At 45.9% G+C, this 15410-nt stretch overlaps 1 protein-coding gene across 4 annotated transcripts; it reads left to right on the forward strand.

Annotated features, from left to right (window-relative positions):
• The first annotated feature begins 295 nt into the window (after window positions 1–295).
• hectd3 (HECT domain containing 3) lies at window positions 296–15410 on the forward strand. Of its 4 annotated transcripts, none has more exons than XM_046320832.1 (19): window positions 296–1029; window positions 1219–1380; window positions 1487–1578; window positions 2085–2220; window positions 3516–3637; window positions 4135–4248; window positions 4374–4465; window positions 4983–5148; window positions 6698–6779; window positions 7431–7613; window positions 7783–7835; window positions 8287–8455; window positions 9649–9852; window positions 10109–10315; window positions 10406–10535; window positions 13541–13615; window positions 13708–13797; window positions 14524–14595; window positions 14758–15410. In XM_046320832.1, the coding sequence occupies exons 1-19, from the start codon at window positions 676–678 to the stop codon at window positions 14823–14825; spliced, it is 2571 nt and encodes an 856-aa protein (XP_046176788.1). In that variant the 5' UTR covers window positions 296–675; the 3' UTR covers window positions 14826–15410. The 4 variants fall into 4 exon arrangements, with proteins under 4 accessions (XP_046176788.1, XP_046176786.1, XP_046176789.1 ...); XM_046320830.1 differs by having other exon boundaries at window positions 297–1029; window positions 13708–13789; XM_046320831.1 differs by having other exon boundaries at window positions 299–1029; window positions 4374–4456; window positions 13708–13789.

The raw sequence follows: 15410 nt of genomic DNA on the forward strand, positions 1-15410 counted from the left end.
AGCTAACTAGCATGCTATAATAGAAGGCTAGCTAACATGTTAGCTAACTAGCATGCAATAATAGAAGGCTTGCTAACATGTTAGCTAACTAGCATGCTAAAATAGAAGGCTAGCTAACATGTTAGCTAACTAGCATGCTAACATGTTAACATCCTGCCGATGCTTTAGCCGTGTAAAAACTGGTTGGTGTAAGCTAGCTTGCTAGGCTACTAGGTAGACGGAAGCCGACACGGTAACATAACTTGTCGTATTGAAAGCTAGCTGAAGTTATGGGCGGTTCGCCCTTCTTCAGATCCGATGAAGTGCTACCGGTGAGAGCTACGGAAAGGGTCTGCTAGCTGTCAGGTAGCTGAAAGCGGTGACACCGGATGAGAATGTACCGTTTCGTTTGAAACGGGCTGGTGGATGAATAGCTTTGTGGGGTTTTTTGTTTTGTTTTGTTTGTTCAAATATAGAAAGCTTTGTCCATGAGAAAAAAAATCCTGGGCAAACAAAGGGGAGAAGTAAACGGAAAAACTGAAATGTCAGGTGACGTCCACCGTTGAAATGTGTGTTGACTGTGACGCGTAGTTAACTAGCCCTGCGACGGACTGGTGTGCCTGGCCAGCTTCAACTTCCTTAGCTTTATTAACTAACCTAGCTTTTAAATTAAACAACACAACAACACAGAAAGACATGTCACCGGGCGACAACCCTCACGTTTTACTAGGAAGGATTCGGTTTCTGAACAAATGCATAGATTGTTTCAGGAAGAGCGAAGCTGTGCCCGAGTGTTTATGTTTCGTCCCAAAAGAGGTATGTTATAAAATCTGCAAAGATTCGTCATCCAATTCAACCGCTTCGTCTAGTACGTCCACCGTCAACTCATCCGTCGGTAAGACCCTGGTTTCAGTTTGGGAGAGCCCCCATCAAGCTCTCCACAGTAAGAAGCTATGCAAGTGCAACATCGAACCAAAGAAAGGGACATGTATTCGGACAACAGGGGAAGAGTATTGCAACAGCCACGGCCTGTGGGTTAAAATCAACAAGGTACGAAAGAGTTGAATGATTAATCGCTTTACACACTTCCTGGTTAGTCATGAAGTCACGTCTCCATTCTTGTTACAGGACTGATCACCTTTGCTCAGTACACATTTTGAGGAAGTTCTCCTTTTAATCCTCTGTGTTTCTGCTTGGATATCTCTGTGTGTCTGTCTGCTTCTCTGTGTGTTTTTATAGGATCAGTTGGAGGAGCACCGCGTGGGTCAGGAGTGTGAGGAGGGCTGGGTCTTGGTCTGTAAACACACGGAGGGAGGAGATCGACTGGTACCTGTTGAATCACCTGAGACACTCGGCAGACACCAGCAGCTCTTTGGATATGACCACAAGCCCTGTGACAGGGTGTGTGTGTGTAACAGAGGTGGTGACTCACTTTGTTTGAGATCTGAAGACTGGCTCTGCTTGATGCTTTAGCTCAGCGGTTTAACACGGTCTGCTCTCTGTCAGGTGGGAACAAGTGGTGGATGTAGAGAGTTCTCTTCACATCGGCTCTAAACCCAAGGTCGCGGAGCGTGATGAAGCAGCTGTTCAGAAACTCAGGTCAGTGTGTTTGGAGGCGAAGCCAGCTCCTGGTCAAGCCCTGGTCGGTGATGGGTGATAGCAGGCTCTGATGAGCTACACAGCTACCTGTTTAAGCCCTGGTCGGTGATGGGTGATAACAGGCTCTGATGAGCTACACAGCTACCTGTTTAAGCCCTGGTCCATGGGTGATAACAGGCTCTGATGAGCTACACAGCTACCTGTTTAAGCCCTGGTCCATGGGTGATAGCAGGCTCTAATGAGCTACACAGCTACCTGTTTAAGCCCTGGTCCATGGGTGATAACAGGCTCTGATGAGCTACACAGCTACCTGTTTAAGCCCTGGTCCATGGGTGATAGCAGGCTCTAATGAGCTACACAGCTACCTGTTTAAGCCCTGGTCCATGGATGAAAACAGGCTCTGATGAGCTACAGCAGATATTGAGGCAGTTTGGACACTTTGTGTAAAAAGTGAATGAAGTTAGGTGGCCTGGTCTAACCAACAGTACTGTTCCCCTGTTGTCCAGATATGTTCCTCCCACCTGGACGTTTGAATATGACGAGGATCTGGTGCATTACTTCTACGACCACATCGGGAAGGAGGATGAGAACCTGGGCAGTGTCAAACAGTGTGTCACCAGCATTGATGTGTCCTCCTGCTCAGTGAGTAGTGTGTGTGTGTGTGTGTGTGTGTGTGTGTGTGTGTGTGTGTGTGTGTGTGTGTGTGTGTGTGTGTGTGTGTGTGTGTGTGTGTGTGTGTGTGTGTGTGTGTGTGTGTGTGTTAATTTCGTCAACAATAAATATGATGAAAAAATACTCGTCAACAACCTATTTTTCCTGACTAAAACTAGGATGCCCTGGAATAAAACAATAACTATTAAAATAATTTCAAATTTTTAGTCAACGGAAATGTGAGGAGATGAGAATTCCGTGTGAGACTAATGGACATTTGACATGAAGCTCCATATGCATGGAGGATATTTACATGCAATCCTCTCATTGGACGGAATGAATATCTTTCAGTTGTGCGGTCTGATTGGCTTGATCTGCCCAGCACATAGCTCCCAGGAGGTCTGTGATTGGCCTGATCTGCCCAGCACACAGGAGGTCTCTTCAGTCACTCTCTTGAACTGATATGAAGCCAGGACACTAACTAACCTCAACTAGAAACCGTTTTTACTCTCGCTCACTTTCATGGGGGCTATTTTTGCTTTGATCACATCAGAAGGTCTATCTATTCATCTGTTATTTATTCATCTGTGTTGCCACGTCGCGGTTCGCAGATGTGAGTTGCGGTTGATTTTTCCTATGGGTAAATTTGTTGACTATTTTCAAGGAAACCACTATTATTTACCCCCATGACGGTTAGGATGGGGACAAAATCACAGCTGTGAGAATGTTTTACCTGTATGGTTATTATGGCTGTCATTGGTTACAATCTGACGCAATTAGCATATATGGTTATTATGGCTGTCATTGGTTACAATCTGACGCAATTAGCATATATGGTTATTATGGCTGTCATTGGTTACAATCTGACGCAATTAGCATATATGGTTATTATGGCTGTCATTGGTTACAATCTGACGCAATTAGCATAAATGGTTATTATGGCTGTCATTGGTTACAATCTGACGCAATTAGCATATATGGTTATTGTGGCTGTCATTGGTTACAATCTGACACAATATCAGTGTTGCCAGCTAAGGTATATGAGGGGATAGTAGACCTAGTTGGACAAGGCTATCTGAATGTGCACATGATGGAAGTTAGAGGCAGCCTTAACATTCATCATTTAATAGAAAAATGCACTGACTAAAATGGCCGACCTAAAACTAGACAAAAATTGTCCAGAGTTTTAGTCAACTGATGACTAAGAAAATAATAAAATGGGACTAAGACTAAAAGGTATTTTAAAAAAACAGAGGTGACAAAATGAACGTGTGTGTGTGTGTCAGGAGGACCCTAGTGGTGGGGCAGGTTGCCTGACAGATGGAGACACAGAGACCTACTGGGAGAGTGATGGGATGCAGGGACAACACTGGATCAGACTGCACATGAAGAGAGGCACCGTAGTCAAGTAAGTGGTACTGTCATACAGTCTTGTCACTGCCATGGCAAACCTGGGATTTATGTAGGTGGAGAACAGTGTGGGGCCTAGTATGGAACCTGGGGGCACTCCCTTGGGGACAGGTGGAGAACAGTGTGGGGCCTAGTATGGAACCTGGGGGCACTCCCTTGGGGACAGGTGGAGAACAGTGTGGGGCCTTGTATGGAACCTGGGGGCACTCCCTTGGGGACAGGTGGAGAACAGTGTGGGGCCTAGTATGGAACCTGGGGGCACTCCCTTGGGGACAGGTGGAGAACAGTGTGGGGCCTAGTATGGAACCTGGGGGCACTCCCTTGGGGACAGGTGGAGAACAGTGTGGGGCCTAGTATGGAACCTGGGGGCACTCCCTTGGGGACAGTACATCATCAGATGACCACTAGCCCACCAAAACCATGACTTTGGTCAAGTCTTAGGAAGACCTGAAGAATAAACATGAATTTGTACTGTTTTTGTGTCTTGTCCGGCAGTAAGCTGATCTTGACGGTTGACTCAACCGATGACAACTACATGCCTAAAAGAGTGACTGTGTTCGGAGGGGAAGGAGACAATCTGAAGAAGCTCAGCGACGTCACCATAGACGAGTAAGTTACTCCGAAAGAACAACTGGGCCGTATTCAGCAGAGCAAACGGAAAAGAAAAGGGTTTTGAAACATCAGGAGGTGCTACGTGAACTTGTAACTGTGTGTTTTATTTCTCTGTCCCTCAGCAATCTGATTGGTGAGGTGTGTGTGCTGGAAGACATGACGGCCCACCTGCCTGTCATTGAGGTTCGCATCGAGGAGTGCAGGGGTGAGAATGGTGGCTACACATTGAATAATTAATATACACACAACTGTACTAATCATTTACGGCGGGAGTGCTGGTTTAGGATCAGTTTGGCCTTTTACATTAAAAAAATAATAATAATGAATTACATATGGACATGGGAAGAGACCTGATCCTAGATCAGCACTCTGAATACAGGGCTCTGATCAAAGTTGTCGAGCCTTGACAGACATCACATCCTGTCCAGCTGACGGAATTTAGCTCTACCCTGTCACCTTATCTGGGAGTGGCTCAGTGTCTTTGTTGGCACACTGTAGATATCAGCTTGGACTTTGGAAATATAGAAATGTGCCTTGAATTAAATACTGTATCAATCCCAGGCTTATCCCCTCCTGTCAGGACCTTAACAACATGTCCTATCAGTGAATAAAACGATAATACATTCTAGTTGAAAATGAATAACACCTTTTTTCTTTTCTTTTTTTCTTTAATTGAAATGGACTCAACCTCTTCCTGACCTGTTTCTCTGGCTTTTGTCTTCCTGTCTCAGACGAGGGGATAGACGTTCGGATCAGAGGGCTGAAGATCAAGTCGTCGTGTGAGAGAGACCTGGGGCTCAATGCTGACGTGTTTCAGTCTCCTAACCTAGTGCGTTATCCTCGACTGGAGGGTACACTACCTGATGTCCTCTACCACAGGGCCCTGGTTATACAGAGGTAAGACCCTGCCTGATGTCCTCTACCACAGGGCCCTGGTTATACAGAGGTAAGACCCTGCCCTACCTGATGTCCTCTACCACAGGGCCCTGGTTATACAGAGGTAAGACCCTGCCTGATGTCCTCTACCACAGGGCCCTGGTTATACAGAGGTAAGACCCTGCCCTGCCTGATGTCCTCTACCACAGGGCCCTGGTTATACAGAGGTAAGACCCTGCCTGATGTCCTCTACCACAGGGCCCTGGTTATACAGAGGTAAGACCCTGCCCTACCTGATGTCCTCTACCACAGGGCCCTGGTTATACAGAGGTAAGACCCTGCCCTGCCTGATGTCCTCTACCACAGGGCCCTGGTTATACAGAGGTAAGACCCTGCCTGATGTCCTCTACCACAGGGCCCTGGTTATACAGAGGTAAGACCCCTGCCTGATGTCCTCTACCACAGGGCCCTGGTTATACAGAGGTAAGACCCTGCCCTGCCTGATGTCCTCTACCACAGGGCCCTGGTTATACAGAGGTAAGACCCTGCCCTGCCTGATGTCCTCTACCACAGGGCCCTGGTTATACAGAGGTAAGACCCTGCCCTACCTGATGTCCTCTACCACAGGGCCCTGGTTATACAGAGGTAAGACCCTGCCCTGCCTGATGTCCTCTACCACAGGGCCCTGGTTATACAGAGGTAAGACCCTGCCCTACCTGATGTCCTCTACCACAGGGCCCTGGTTATACAGAGGTAAGACCCTGCCTGATGTCCTCTACCACAGGGCCCTGGTTATACAGAGGTAAGACCCTGCCCTGCCTGATGTCCTCTACCACAGGGCCCTGGTTATACAGAGGTAAGACCCTGCCCTGCCTGATGTCCTCTACCACAGGGCCCTGGTAATACAGAGGTAAGACCCTGCCTGATGTCCTCTACCACAGGGCCCTGGTTATACAGAGGTAAGACCCTGCCTGATGTCCTCTACCACAGGGCCCTGGTTATACAGAGGTAAGACCCTGCCCTGCCTGATGTCCTCTACCACAGGGCCCTGGTTATACAGAGGTAAGACCCTGCCCTACCTGATGTCCTCTACCACAGGGCCCTGGTTATACAGAGGTAAGACCCTGCCTGATGTCCTCTACCACAGGGCCCTGGTTATACAGAGGTAAGACCCTGCCCTGCCTGATGTCCTCTACCACAGGGCCCTGGTTATACAGAGGTAAGACCCTGCCCTGCCTGATGTCCTCTACCACAGGGCCCTGGTTATACAGAGGTAAGACCCTGCCTGATGTCCTCTACCACAGGGCCCTGGTTATACAGAGGTAAGACCCTGCCTGATGTCCTCTACCACAGGGCCCTGGTTATACAGAGGTAAGACCCTGCCTGATGCCCTCTACCACAGGGCCCTGGTTATACAGAGGTAAGACCCTGCCTGATGGTGATCATGGAGCTTGTTGTGATCATCATGAAACACTCCTGATCCTCCTATACTACCAAGATGAATGCTGGTCTGTGGTGCTTTTCCCCAGTCTGGTCAGTCGGTGTGGTGACTCAGCTTGTGTGTCCTCAGGTTCATCTCACTGCTGGACAGTCTCCTGCCCCACCTGGTTCCAGCCTGGGACTACAGCCTGGCCACCTTCAACCACATCAAGGTACGTCTAGTTGCTGGGCTGGAACAAAGACCTGCACTAGCTCCCCTGGACCAGGGTTGGAGACCACTGGTTGAGAGGGACACACCACAGATGTCATGTCTGATCTGTTGGTGTAAAAAATAAAATAAAAACCTCCACTGTCCTCCCTTTTCCTTTCATCTTTAAACGGACGCTGACAGATTTTCGTTGACCTTCTTACCCAGAGTTAAGCCAACTCATGGATGCCATTTTGTATAGAGATTACAATGCTGTACCTGTCCCGTTACAGCATCTGTGAGCGCACGGGCATCTCTATGAGCCGGATGCAACGTTACCATCTCTAAGACAACCGGGAAAGAATGAGGAAGTGGATATAATCTGGTTTCTTTTGATTATCAGTGAAATTAACGCATGTTATAACATGTCGATTTCTATGTATTTGAAGACTATAAATGGCCAACCACACGTTTTACTGTACCTGGAGACTTCCAGAAAATTGCGCTAAGCTAACCTCAATCATCTCCAAACTGCACGCAGAGACATACAATAGTCTCCATGAGTTGGTCTGACTCGGGGAAAGTAGATCAACTACCTAAATCTTGCAGTGTCCCTTTTTGAAATGTATTATCACGTCCAGTAACATTGACCGTTGTGTTCTCTGCTGCCCCCTAGAGTATCAAGCCGTTCCTGCTGCTGTCCAAGCGTCGCTCGGCCCTGATCACCCAGTGTCTGAAGGACTCCGAGACCAGCAAGCCTAACTTTATGCCCCGGCTCTATATCAACCGTAGACTGGCCATGGAGCACAGAGACAACCCCTCACTGGACCCTACTGCTAAGAACGCGGTCTTCACACAGGTAGTGGAGGGGGGTGTGTGTGTGTGTGTGTGTGTGTGTGTGTGTGTGTGTGTGTGTGTGTGTGTGTGTGTGTGTGTGTGTGTGTGTGTGTGTGTGTGTGTGTGTGTGTGTGTGTGTGTGTGTGTGTTGTAGCTATATGATTTTAGACATCTGGCTTTAACCCATGCAGGTCTACGAGGGTCTGAAGCCATCCGATAAGTTTGAGAAGATTTTGGACTACAGGTATAGTAATCTCTCTCCCCAGCATCCTTATTGACCATCACATTTACTTAGCGGTCATTCCCAGGAAGCTGGATTTGTTATCTAACAGATGGGGAAATGAATGTGTAAATAATAAACTGTTATCATAACAGACTTGAAAGGAAAACAGCAGTGATTATGTTGTTGATCAGACTGTTATCATAACAGAGGAAAGCAGCAGTGATTATGTTATTGATCAGACTGTTATCATAACAGAGGAAAGTAGCAGTGAATATGTTATTGATCAGACTGTTATCATAACAGAGGAAAGCAGCAGTGAATATGTTATTGTTGATCAGATGAAAGCAGCAGTGAATATGTTATTGATCAGACTGTTATCATAACAGAGGAAAGCAGCAGTGAATATGTTATTGTTGATCAGACTGTTATCATAACAGAGGAAAGCAGCAGTGAATATGTTATTGTTGATCAGATGGCCGGCGCGGTTCGACCAGTGGTGGGAGTGTAAATTCATAGCAGAGGGCATCATCGACCAAGGAGGTGGTTTTAGAGACAGTCTGGCAGACATGTCTGAAGAGCTGTGTCCCAGTTCAGCAGAATGCCTCCTGCCTTTACCCTTCTTCAACAGGACATCTAACCAGGTAACTACCCCTGACCTCTACCTAACCTCTACCTCTTTAACATGTAACTACCCCTAACCTCTTCCTTACCTAACCTCTACCTCTTTAATATCTAACCAGGTAACTACCCCTAACCTCTACCTCTTTAACATCTAACCAGGTAACTACCCCTGACCTCTACCTAACCTAACCTCTACCTCTTTAACATCTAACCAGGTAACTATCCCTGACCTCTACCTAACCTCTACCTCTTTAACATCTAACCAGGTAACTACCCCTAACCTCTACCTAACCTCTACCTCTTTAACATGTAACCAGGTAACTATCCCTGACCTCTACCTAACCTCTACCTCTTTAACATCTAACCAGGTAACTACCCCTAACCTCTACCTAACCTCTACCTCTTTAACATGTAACTACCCCTAACCTCTTCCTTACCTAACCTCTACCTCTTTAATATCTAACCAGGTAACTAAACCCTAACCTCTACCTCTTTAACATGTAACTATCCCTAACCTCTACCTAACCTCTATACCTCTTTAACATCTAACCAGGTAACTACCCCTGACCTCTACCTAACCTAACCTTTACCTCTTTAACATCTAACCAGGTAACTACCCCTAACCTCTACCTAACCTAACCTCTACCTCTTTAACATCTAACCAGGTAACTACCCCTGACCTCTACCTAACCTCTACCTCTTTAACATCTAACCAGGTAACTACCCCTAACCTCTACCTAACCTAACCTAACCTCTACCTCTTTAACATCTAACCAGGTAACTAAACCCTAACCTCTACCTCTTTGACATGTAACTACCCCTAACCTCTACCTAACCTAACTTGTACCTCTTTAACATCTAACCAGGTAACTAAACCCTAACCTCTACCTCTTTGACATGTAACTACCCCTAACCTCTTCCTTACCTAACCTCTACCTCTTTAATATCTAACCAGGTAACTAAACCCTAACCTCTACCTCATTAACATCTAACCAGGTAACTACCCCTAACCTCTACCTAACCTAACCTCTACCTCTTTAACATCTAACCAGGTAACTACCCCTAACCTCTACCTAACCTCTACCTCTTTAATATCTAACCAGGTAACTAAACCCTAACCTCTACCTCATTAACATCTAACCAGGTAACTACCCCTAACCTCTACCTAACCTAACCTCTACCTCTTTAACTAACAGTTAGTTTCTGCTCCCAGGGAACAGGCGAGGCCAGAGACCACTATGTTCCCAACCCGTCCTGCAGAGAGTTCCACAAGTTTGAGTGGATCGGACAGCTGATGGGAGCCGCTCTCCGAGGAAAAGACTTCCTGGTGCTGGCTCTGCCTGGTCTGGTGTGGAAACAGTTAACGGGGGAGGCTGTCAGCTGGAGCAAAGACTTCCCTGCTGTTGACTCTGTCCTGGTGAGCACTGTGCTGTTGTCACATCTAACGTAAATCATACATCGAAGTAAAAGACGACCACTGTGAAAATGGCAGAACTCAAGTTAGGATTCAGTCCACTGACGTTTTCAACCTTGGCATACTTATTGAAGCTTGTGTCTGTTCTGTTTTTATAGGCGATACAATCGCTCGTTGCAACATTCTGACAACGCATTGGATAATGTGATTTCCCGTCTGTTTTAAAATGTTAGTTTGCTTCTGTTCTGTCTCTCTACAGGTCAAGCTGCTGGAGGCCATGGAGGTCATGGACCAGGAGACATTTGACTTTAAATTTGGGGAGGAGTTGGTGTACACTACCCTGCTGAGTGACGGCAGACTGGTAGAGCTGCTACCAGGCGGCAGCAATCAGGTGGTACGGTACCAAGACCGCAGGGAGTTCATTCACCTGGTCCAGAAGGCACGCCTGGAGGAGAGCAGACACCAGGTGGGAAGGGGTTTTCAGATGGCCTTCAAGTCGGTCTTGGGTTGTCTCGTGTGGAGGGAGATGCTGTAACCATGCGTGTGTCTGGTCCAGGTCTGTGCTATGCAGGCGGGGCTGGTGAAGGTAGTGCCTCAGGCCGTGCTGGATCTGCTAACCTGGCAGGAGGTGGAGAAGAAGGTCTGTGGAGACCCGGAGATCACCGTGGAGGCACTCAAACGACTCAGTGAGTAATCAGACGGACCTTGATGTGGTTGAAGATCGCCAGGCTTTAGTCCCAGACTGACTCAGTACCATCACATGTGGCCCCATCTTATGTCCCCTCTCCACAACAGGTTGATTATAAACCCTAGTGTTGTCTCTCTCCATCAGGTTGATTATAAACCCTAGTGTTGTCTCTCTCTCCACATCAGGTTGATTATAAACCCTAGTGTTGTCTCTCTCTCCACATCAGGTTGATTATAAACCCTAGTGTTGTCTCTCTCTCCACATCAGGTTGATTATAAACCCTAGTGTTGTCTCTCTCTCCACATCAGGTTGATTATAAACCCTAGTGTTGTCTCTCTCTCCACATCAGGTTGATTATAAACCCTAGTGTTGTCTCTCTCTCCACATCAGGTTGATTATAAACCCTAGTGTTGTCTCTCTCCACATCAGGTTGATTATAAACCCTAGTGTTGTCTCTCTCTCCACATCAGGTTGATTATAAACCCTAGTGTTGTCTCTCTCCATCAGGTTGATTATAAACCCTAGTGTTGTCTCTCTCTCCACATCAGGTTGATTATAAACCCTAGTGTCTATCTCTCTCTCCACATCAGGTTGATTATAAACCCTAGTGTTGTCTCTCTCCATCAGGTTGATTATAAACCCTAGTGTTGTCTCTCTCCATCAGGTTGATTATAAACCCTAGTGTTGTCTCTCTCCACATCAGGTTGATTATAAACCCTAGTGTTGTCTCTCTCTCTCTCCACATCAGCTTGATAATAAACCCTAGTGTTGTCTCTCTCTCCACATCAGGTTGATAATAAACCCTAGTGTTGTCTCTCTCTCCACATCAGGTTGATTATAAACCCTAGTGTTGTCTCTCTCCATCAGGTTGATTATAAACCCTAGTGTTGTCTCTCTCTCTCTCTCTCCACATCAGCTTGATAATAAACCCTAGTGTTGTCTCTCTCTCTCTCTCCACATCAGCTTGATAATAAACCCTAGTGTTGTCTCTCTCTCTCCACATCAGGTTGATTATAAACCCTAGTGTTGTCTCTCTCCACATCAGGTTGATTATAAACCCTAGTGTTGTCTCTCTCCACATCAGGTTGATTATAAACCCTAGTGTTGTCTCTCTCTTTCTCCACATCAGGTTGATTATAAACCCTAGTGTTGTCTCTCTCTCTCCACATCAGGTTGATTATAAACCCTAGTGTTGTCTCTCTCCACATCAGGTTGATTATAAACCCTAGTGTTGTCTCTCTCTCCACATCAGGTTGATTATTAACCCTAGTGTTGTCTCTCTCCATCAGGTTGATTATAAACCCTAGTGTTGTCTCTCTCTCCACATCAGGTTGATTATAAACCCTAGTGTTGTCTCTCTCTCTCTCCACATCAGGTTGATTATAAACCCTAGTGTTGTCTCTCTCCACATCAGGTTGATAATAAACCCTAGTGTTGTCTCTCTCTCTCTCCACATCAGGTTGATTATAAACCCTAGTGTTGTCTCTCTCTCCACATCAGGTTGATTATAAACCCTAGTGTTGTCTCTCTCCACATCAGGTTGATTATAAACCCTAGTGTTGTCTCTCTCTCCACATCAGGTTGATTATAAACCCTAGTGTTGTCTCTCTCCACATCAGGTTGATTATAAACCCTAGTGTTGTCTCTCTCTCCACATCAGGTTGATTATAAACCCTAGTGTTGTCTCTCTCTCCACATCAGGTTGATTATAAACCCTAGTGTTGTCTCTCTCTCCACATCAGGTTGATTATAAACCCTAGTGTTGTCTCTCTCTCTCTCCACATCAGGTTGATTATAAACCCTAGTGTTGTCTCTCTCTCTCTCCACATCAGGTTGATTATAAACCCTAGTGTTGTCTCTCTCCACATCAGGTTGATTATAAACCCTAGTGTTGTCTCTCTCTCCACATCAGCTTGGTAATAAACCCTAGTGTTGTCTCTCTCTCTCTCCACATTAGGTTGATTATAAACCCTAGTGTTGTCTCTCTCTCTCTCCACATCAGGTTGATTATAAACCCTAGTGTTGTCTCTCTCTCTCCACATCAGGTTGATTATAAACCCTAGTGTTGTCTCTCTCTCTCTCTCTCCACATTAGGTTGATTATAAACCCTAGTGTTGTCTCTCTCTCTCTCCACATCAGGTTGATTATAAACCCTAGTGTTGTCTCTCTCTCTCTCCACATCAGGTTGATTATAAACCCTAGTGTTGTCTCTCTCTCTCCACATCAGCTTGATAATAAACCCTAGTGTTGTCTCTCTCTCTCTCCACATCAGGTTGATTATAAACCCTAGTGTTGTCTCTCTCCACATCAGGTTGATTATAAACCCTAGTGTTGTCTCTCTCTCTCTCCACATCAGGTTGATTATAAACCCTAGTGTTGTCTCTCTCTCTCCACATCAGGTTGATTATAAACCCTAGTGTTGTCTCTCTCCACATCAGGTTGATTATAAACCCTAGTGTTGTCTCTCTCTCTCTCTCTCTCTCCACATCAGGTTGATAATAAACCCTAGTGTTGTCTCTCTCTCTCCACATCAGGTTGATTATAAACCCTAGTGTTGTCTCTCTCTCTCTCCACATCAGGTTGATTATAAACCCTAGTGTTGTCTCTCTCCACATCAGGTTGATTATAAACCCTAGTGTTGTCTCTCTCTCCACATCAGGTTGATTATAAACCCTAGTGTTGTCTCTCTCTCCACATCAGGTTGATTATAAACCCTAGTGTTGTCTCTCTCTCTCTCCACATCAGGTTGATTATAAACCCTAGTGTTGTCTATCTCTCTCTCCACATCAGGTTGATAATAAACCCTAGTGTTGTCTCTCTCTCTCTCCACATCAGGTTGATAATAAACCCTAGTGTTGTCTCTCTCCACATCAGGTTGATAATAAACCCTAGTGTTGTCTCTCTCTCCACATCAGGTTGATAATAAACCCTAGTGTTGTCTCTCTCTCTCTCTCTCCACATCAGGTTGATAATAAACCCTAGTGTTGTCTCTCTCTCCTACAGCTCGATATGAGGACTTGGAGCAGACTGATGTCAGGGTACAGTACCTGTGGGAAGCTCTCATGAACTTCACTAACGGTCAGTTAAAACCGTCTTCTTTTTGTCTCTGTGGCTCTATCTTCTGTCCTCTCTTCACTCACTAACTCTCTGACTGTTCCCCCCTCTTCCAGAGGACCGCAGCCGGTTCCTGAGGTTTGTGACGGGGAGAAGCCGTCTTCCTGCTCCCATCTACATCTTCCCTGACAAACAAGGGTATGTTGGTAGGACTCCTTTTACCGTTTGTTGGTAGGACTTTTACCGTTTTACCGTATGTTGGTAGGACTCCTTTTACCGTATGTTGGTAGGACTCCTTTTACCGTGTGTTGGTAGGACTCCTTTTACTGTATGTTGGTAGGGCTCCTTTTACCGTATGTTGGTAGGACTCCTTTTACCGTATGTTGGTAGGACTCCTTTTACCGTGTGTTGGTAGGACTCCTTTTACCGTATGTTGGTAGGACTCCTTTTACCGTACCTCTGAGACTACAGATGCATTATAACATCTTTGGTTTCCCTGACCTCTAGCTCTGAGACTACAGATGCATTATAACATCTTTGGTTTCCCTGACCTCTAGCTCTGAGACTACAGATGCATTATAACATCTTTGGTTTCCCTGACCTCTAGCTCTGAGACTACAGATGCATTATAGCTCTGAGACTACAGATGCATTATAACATCTTTGGTTTCCCTGACCTCTAGCTCTGAGACTACAGATGCATTATAACGTCTTTGGTTTCCCTGACCTCTAGCTCTGAGACTACAGATGCATTATAACGTCTTTGGTTTCCCTGACCTCTAGCTCTGAGACTACAGATGCATTATAACGTCTTTGGTTTCCCTGACCTCTAGCTCTGAGACTACAGATGCATTATAACGTCTTTGGTTTCCCTGACCTCTAGCTCTGAGACTACAGATGCATTATAACGTCTTTGGTTTCCCTGACCTCTAGCTCTGAGACTACAGATGCATTGCCACAGTCCTCCACCTGCTCCAGTACCCTGTATCTACCCAACTACCCCAGGTGAGTTTTAATGGCAATTCTCTCTACTGTTATCAGAATATTTAGAAGGAAAGTGGTTTCTTTGGTTCCATATAACGGAGATTGTAGATATGATATTGCAATGGTTATACTCTTCCACATTCTCTAGTAAAAGCTAATTCCCTAACTTTGTGTCCCCTGCAGTGCAAAAGTGTGTGAGGACAAGCTGCGCTATGCTGCCTACAACTGTGTTGCCATCGACACTGACATGAGTCCCTGGGAGGAGTGACCACGCCCCCTGCCACGCCCATATAGCAGTTTTATGCCACGCCCACCTGTGTTTATGCAGCATTTATTACAAGTGGGGGGGGGAACGCCGAAAATAGTACTTGTAAACTGGGAGCAACAAGTTGTGTGCATTCATGTGCTTTGAACTTACCGAGACCGCTGATTGGCTAATGTAATGAACGCAGCATTAGCATCACTATCTGAAGCTGCTGCCAAGCCTATTATCATTTATAAACTGGGTGGTTTGAGCTCTGAATGCTGATTGGCTCTAAGCTGTGGTATATCCAACTGTATACCATGGGCATGACAAAACAGATTTTTACTGATCTAATTATGTTGGTAACCAGTTTATAATAGCAATAAGGGAATTCGGGGGGGTTGGGGGCGGTTGTGATTTATGGCCAATATACTTCAGTTAAGGGTCGTGTCTAAGAACAGCCCTAAGTTGTGGAATATTGGCCATATACCACACACCCCCCCCTCGGGCCTTATTGCTTAAGTATAGCATATCTACAACGGTGCCAACTATTTACAGCTGTACTGTATATAATAAACTAATGTGGAAGAAA

This window comes from Oncorhynchus gorbuscha, linkage group LG22 (genome assembly GCF_021184085.1).
Source record: "Oncorhynchus gorbuscha isolate QuinsamMale2020 ecotype Even-year linkage group LG22, OgorEven_v1.0, whole genome shotgun sequence".
Taxonomy (NCBI): domain Eukaryota; kingdom Metazoa; phylum Chordata; class Actinopteri; order Salmoniformes; family Salmonidae; genus Oncorhynchus; species Oncorhynchus gorbuscha.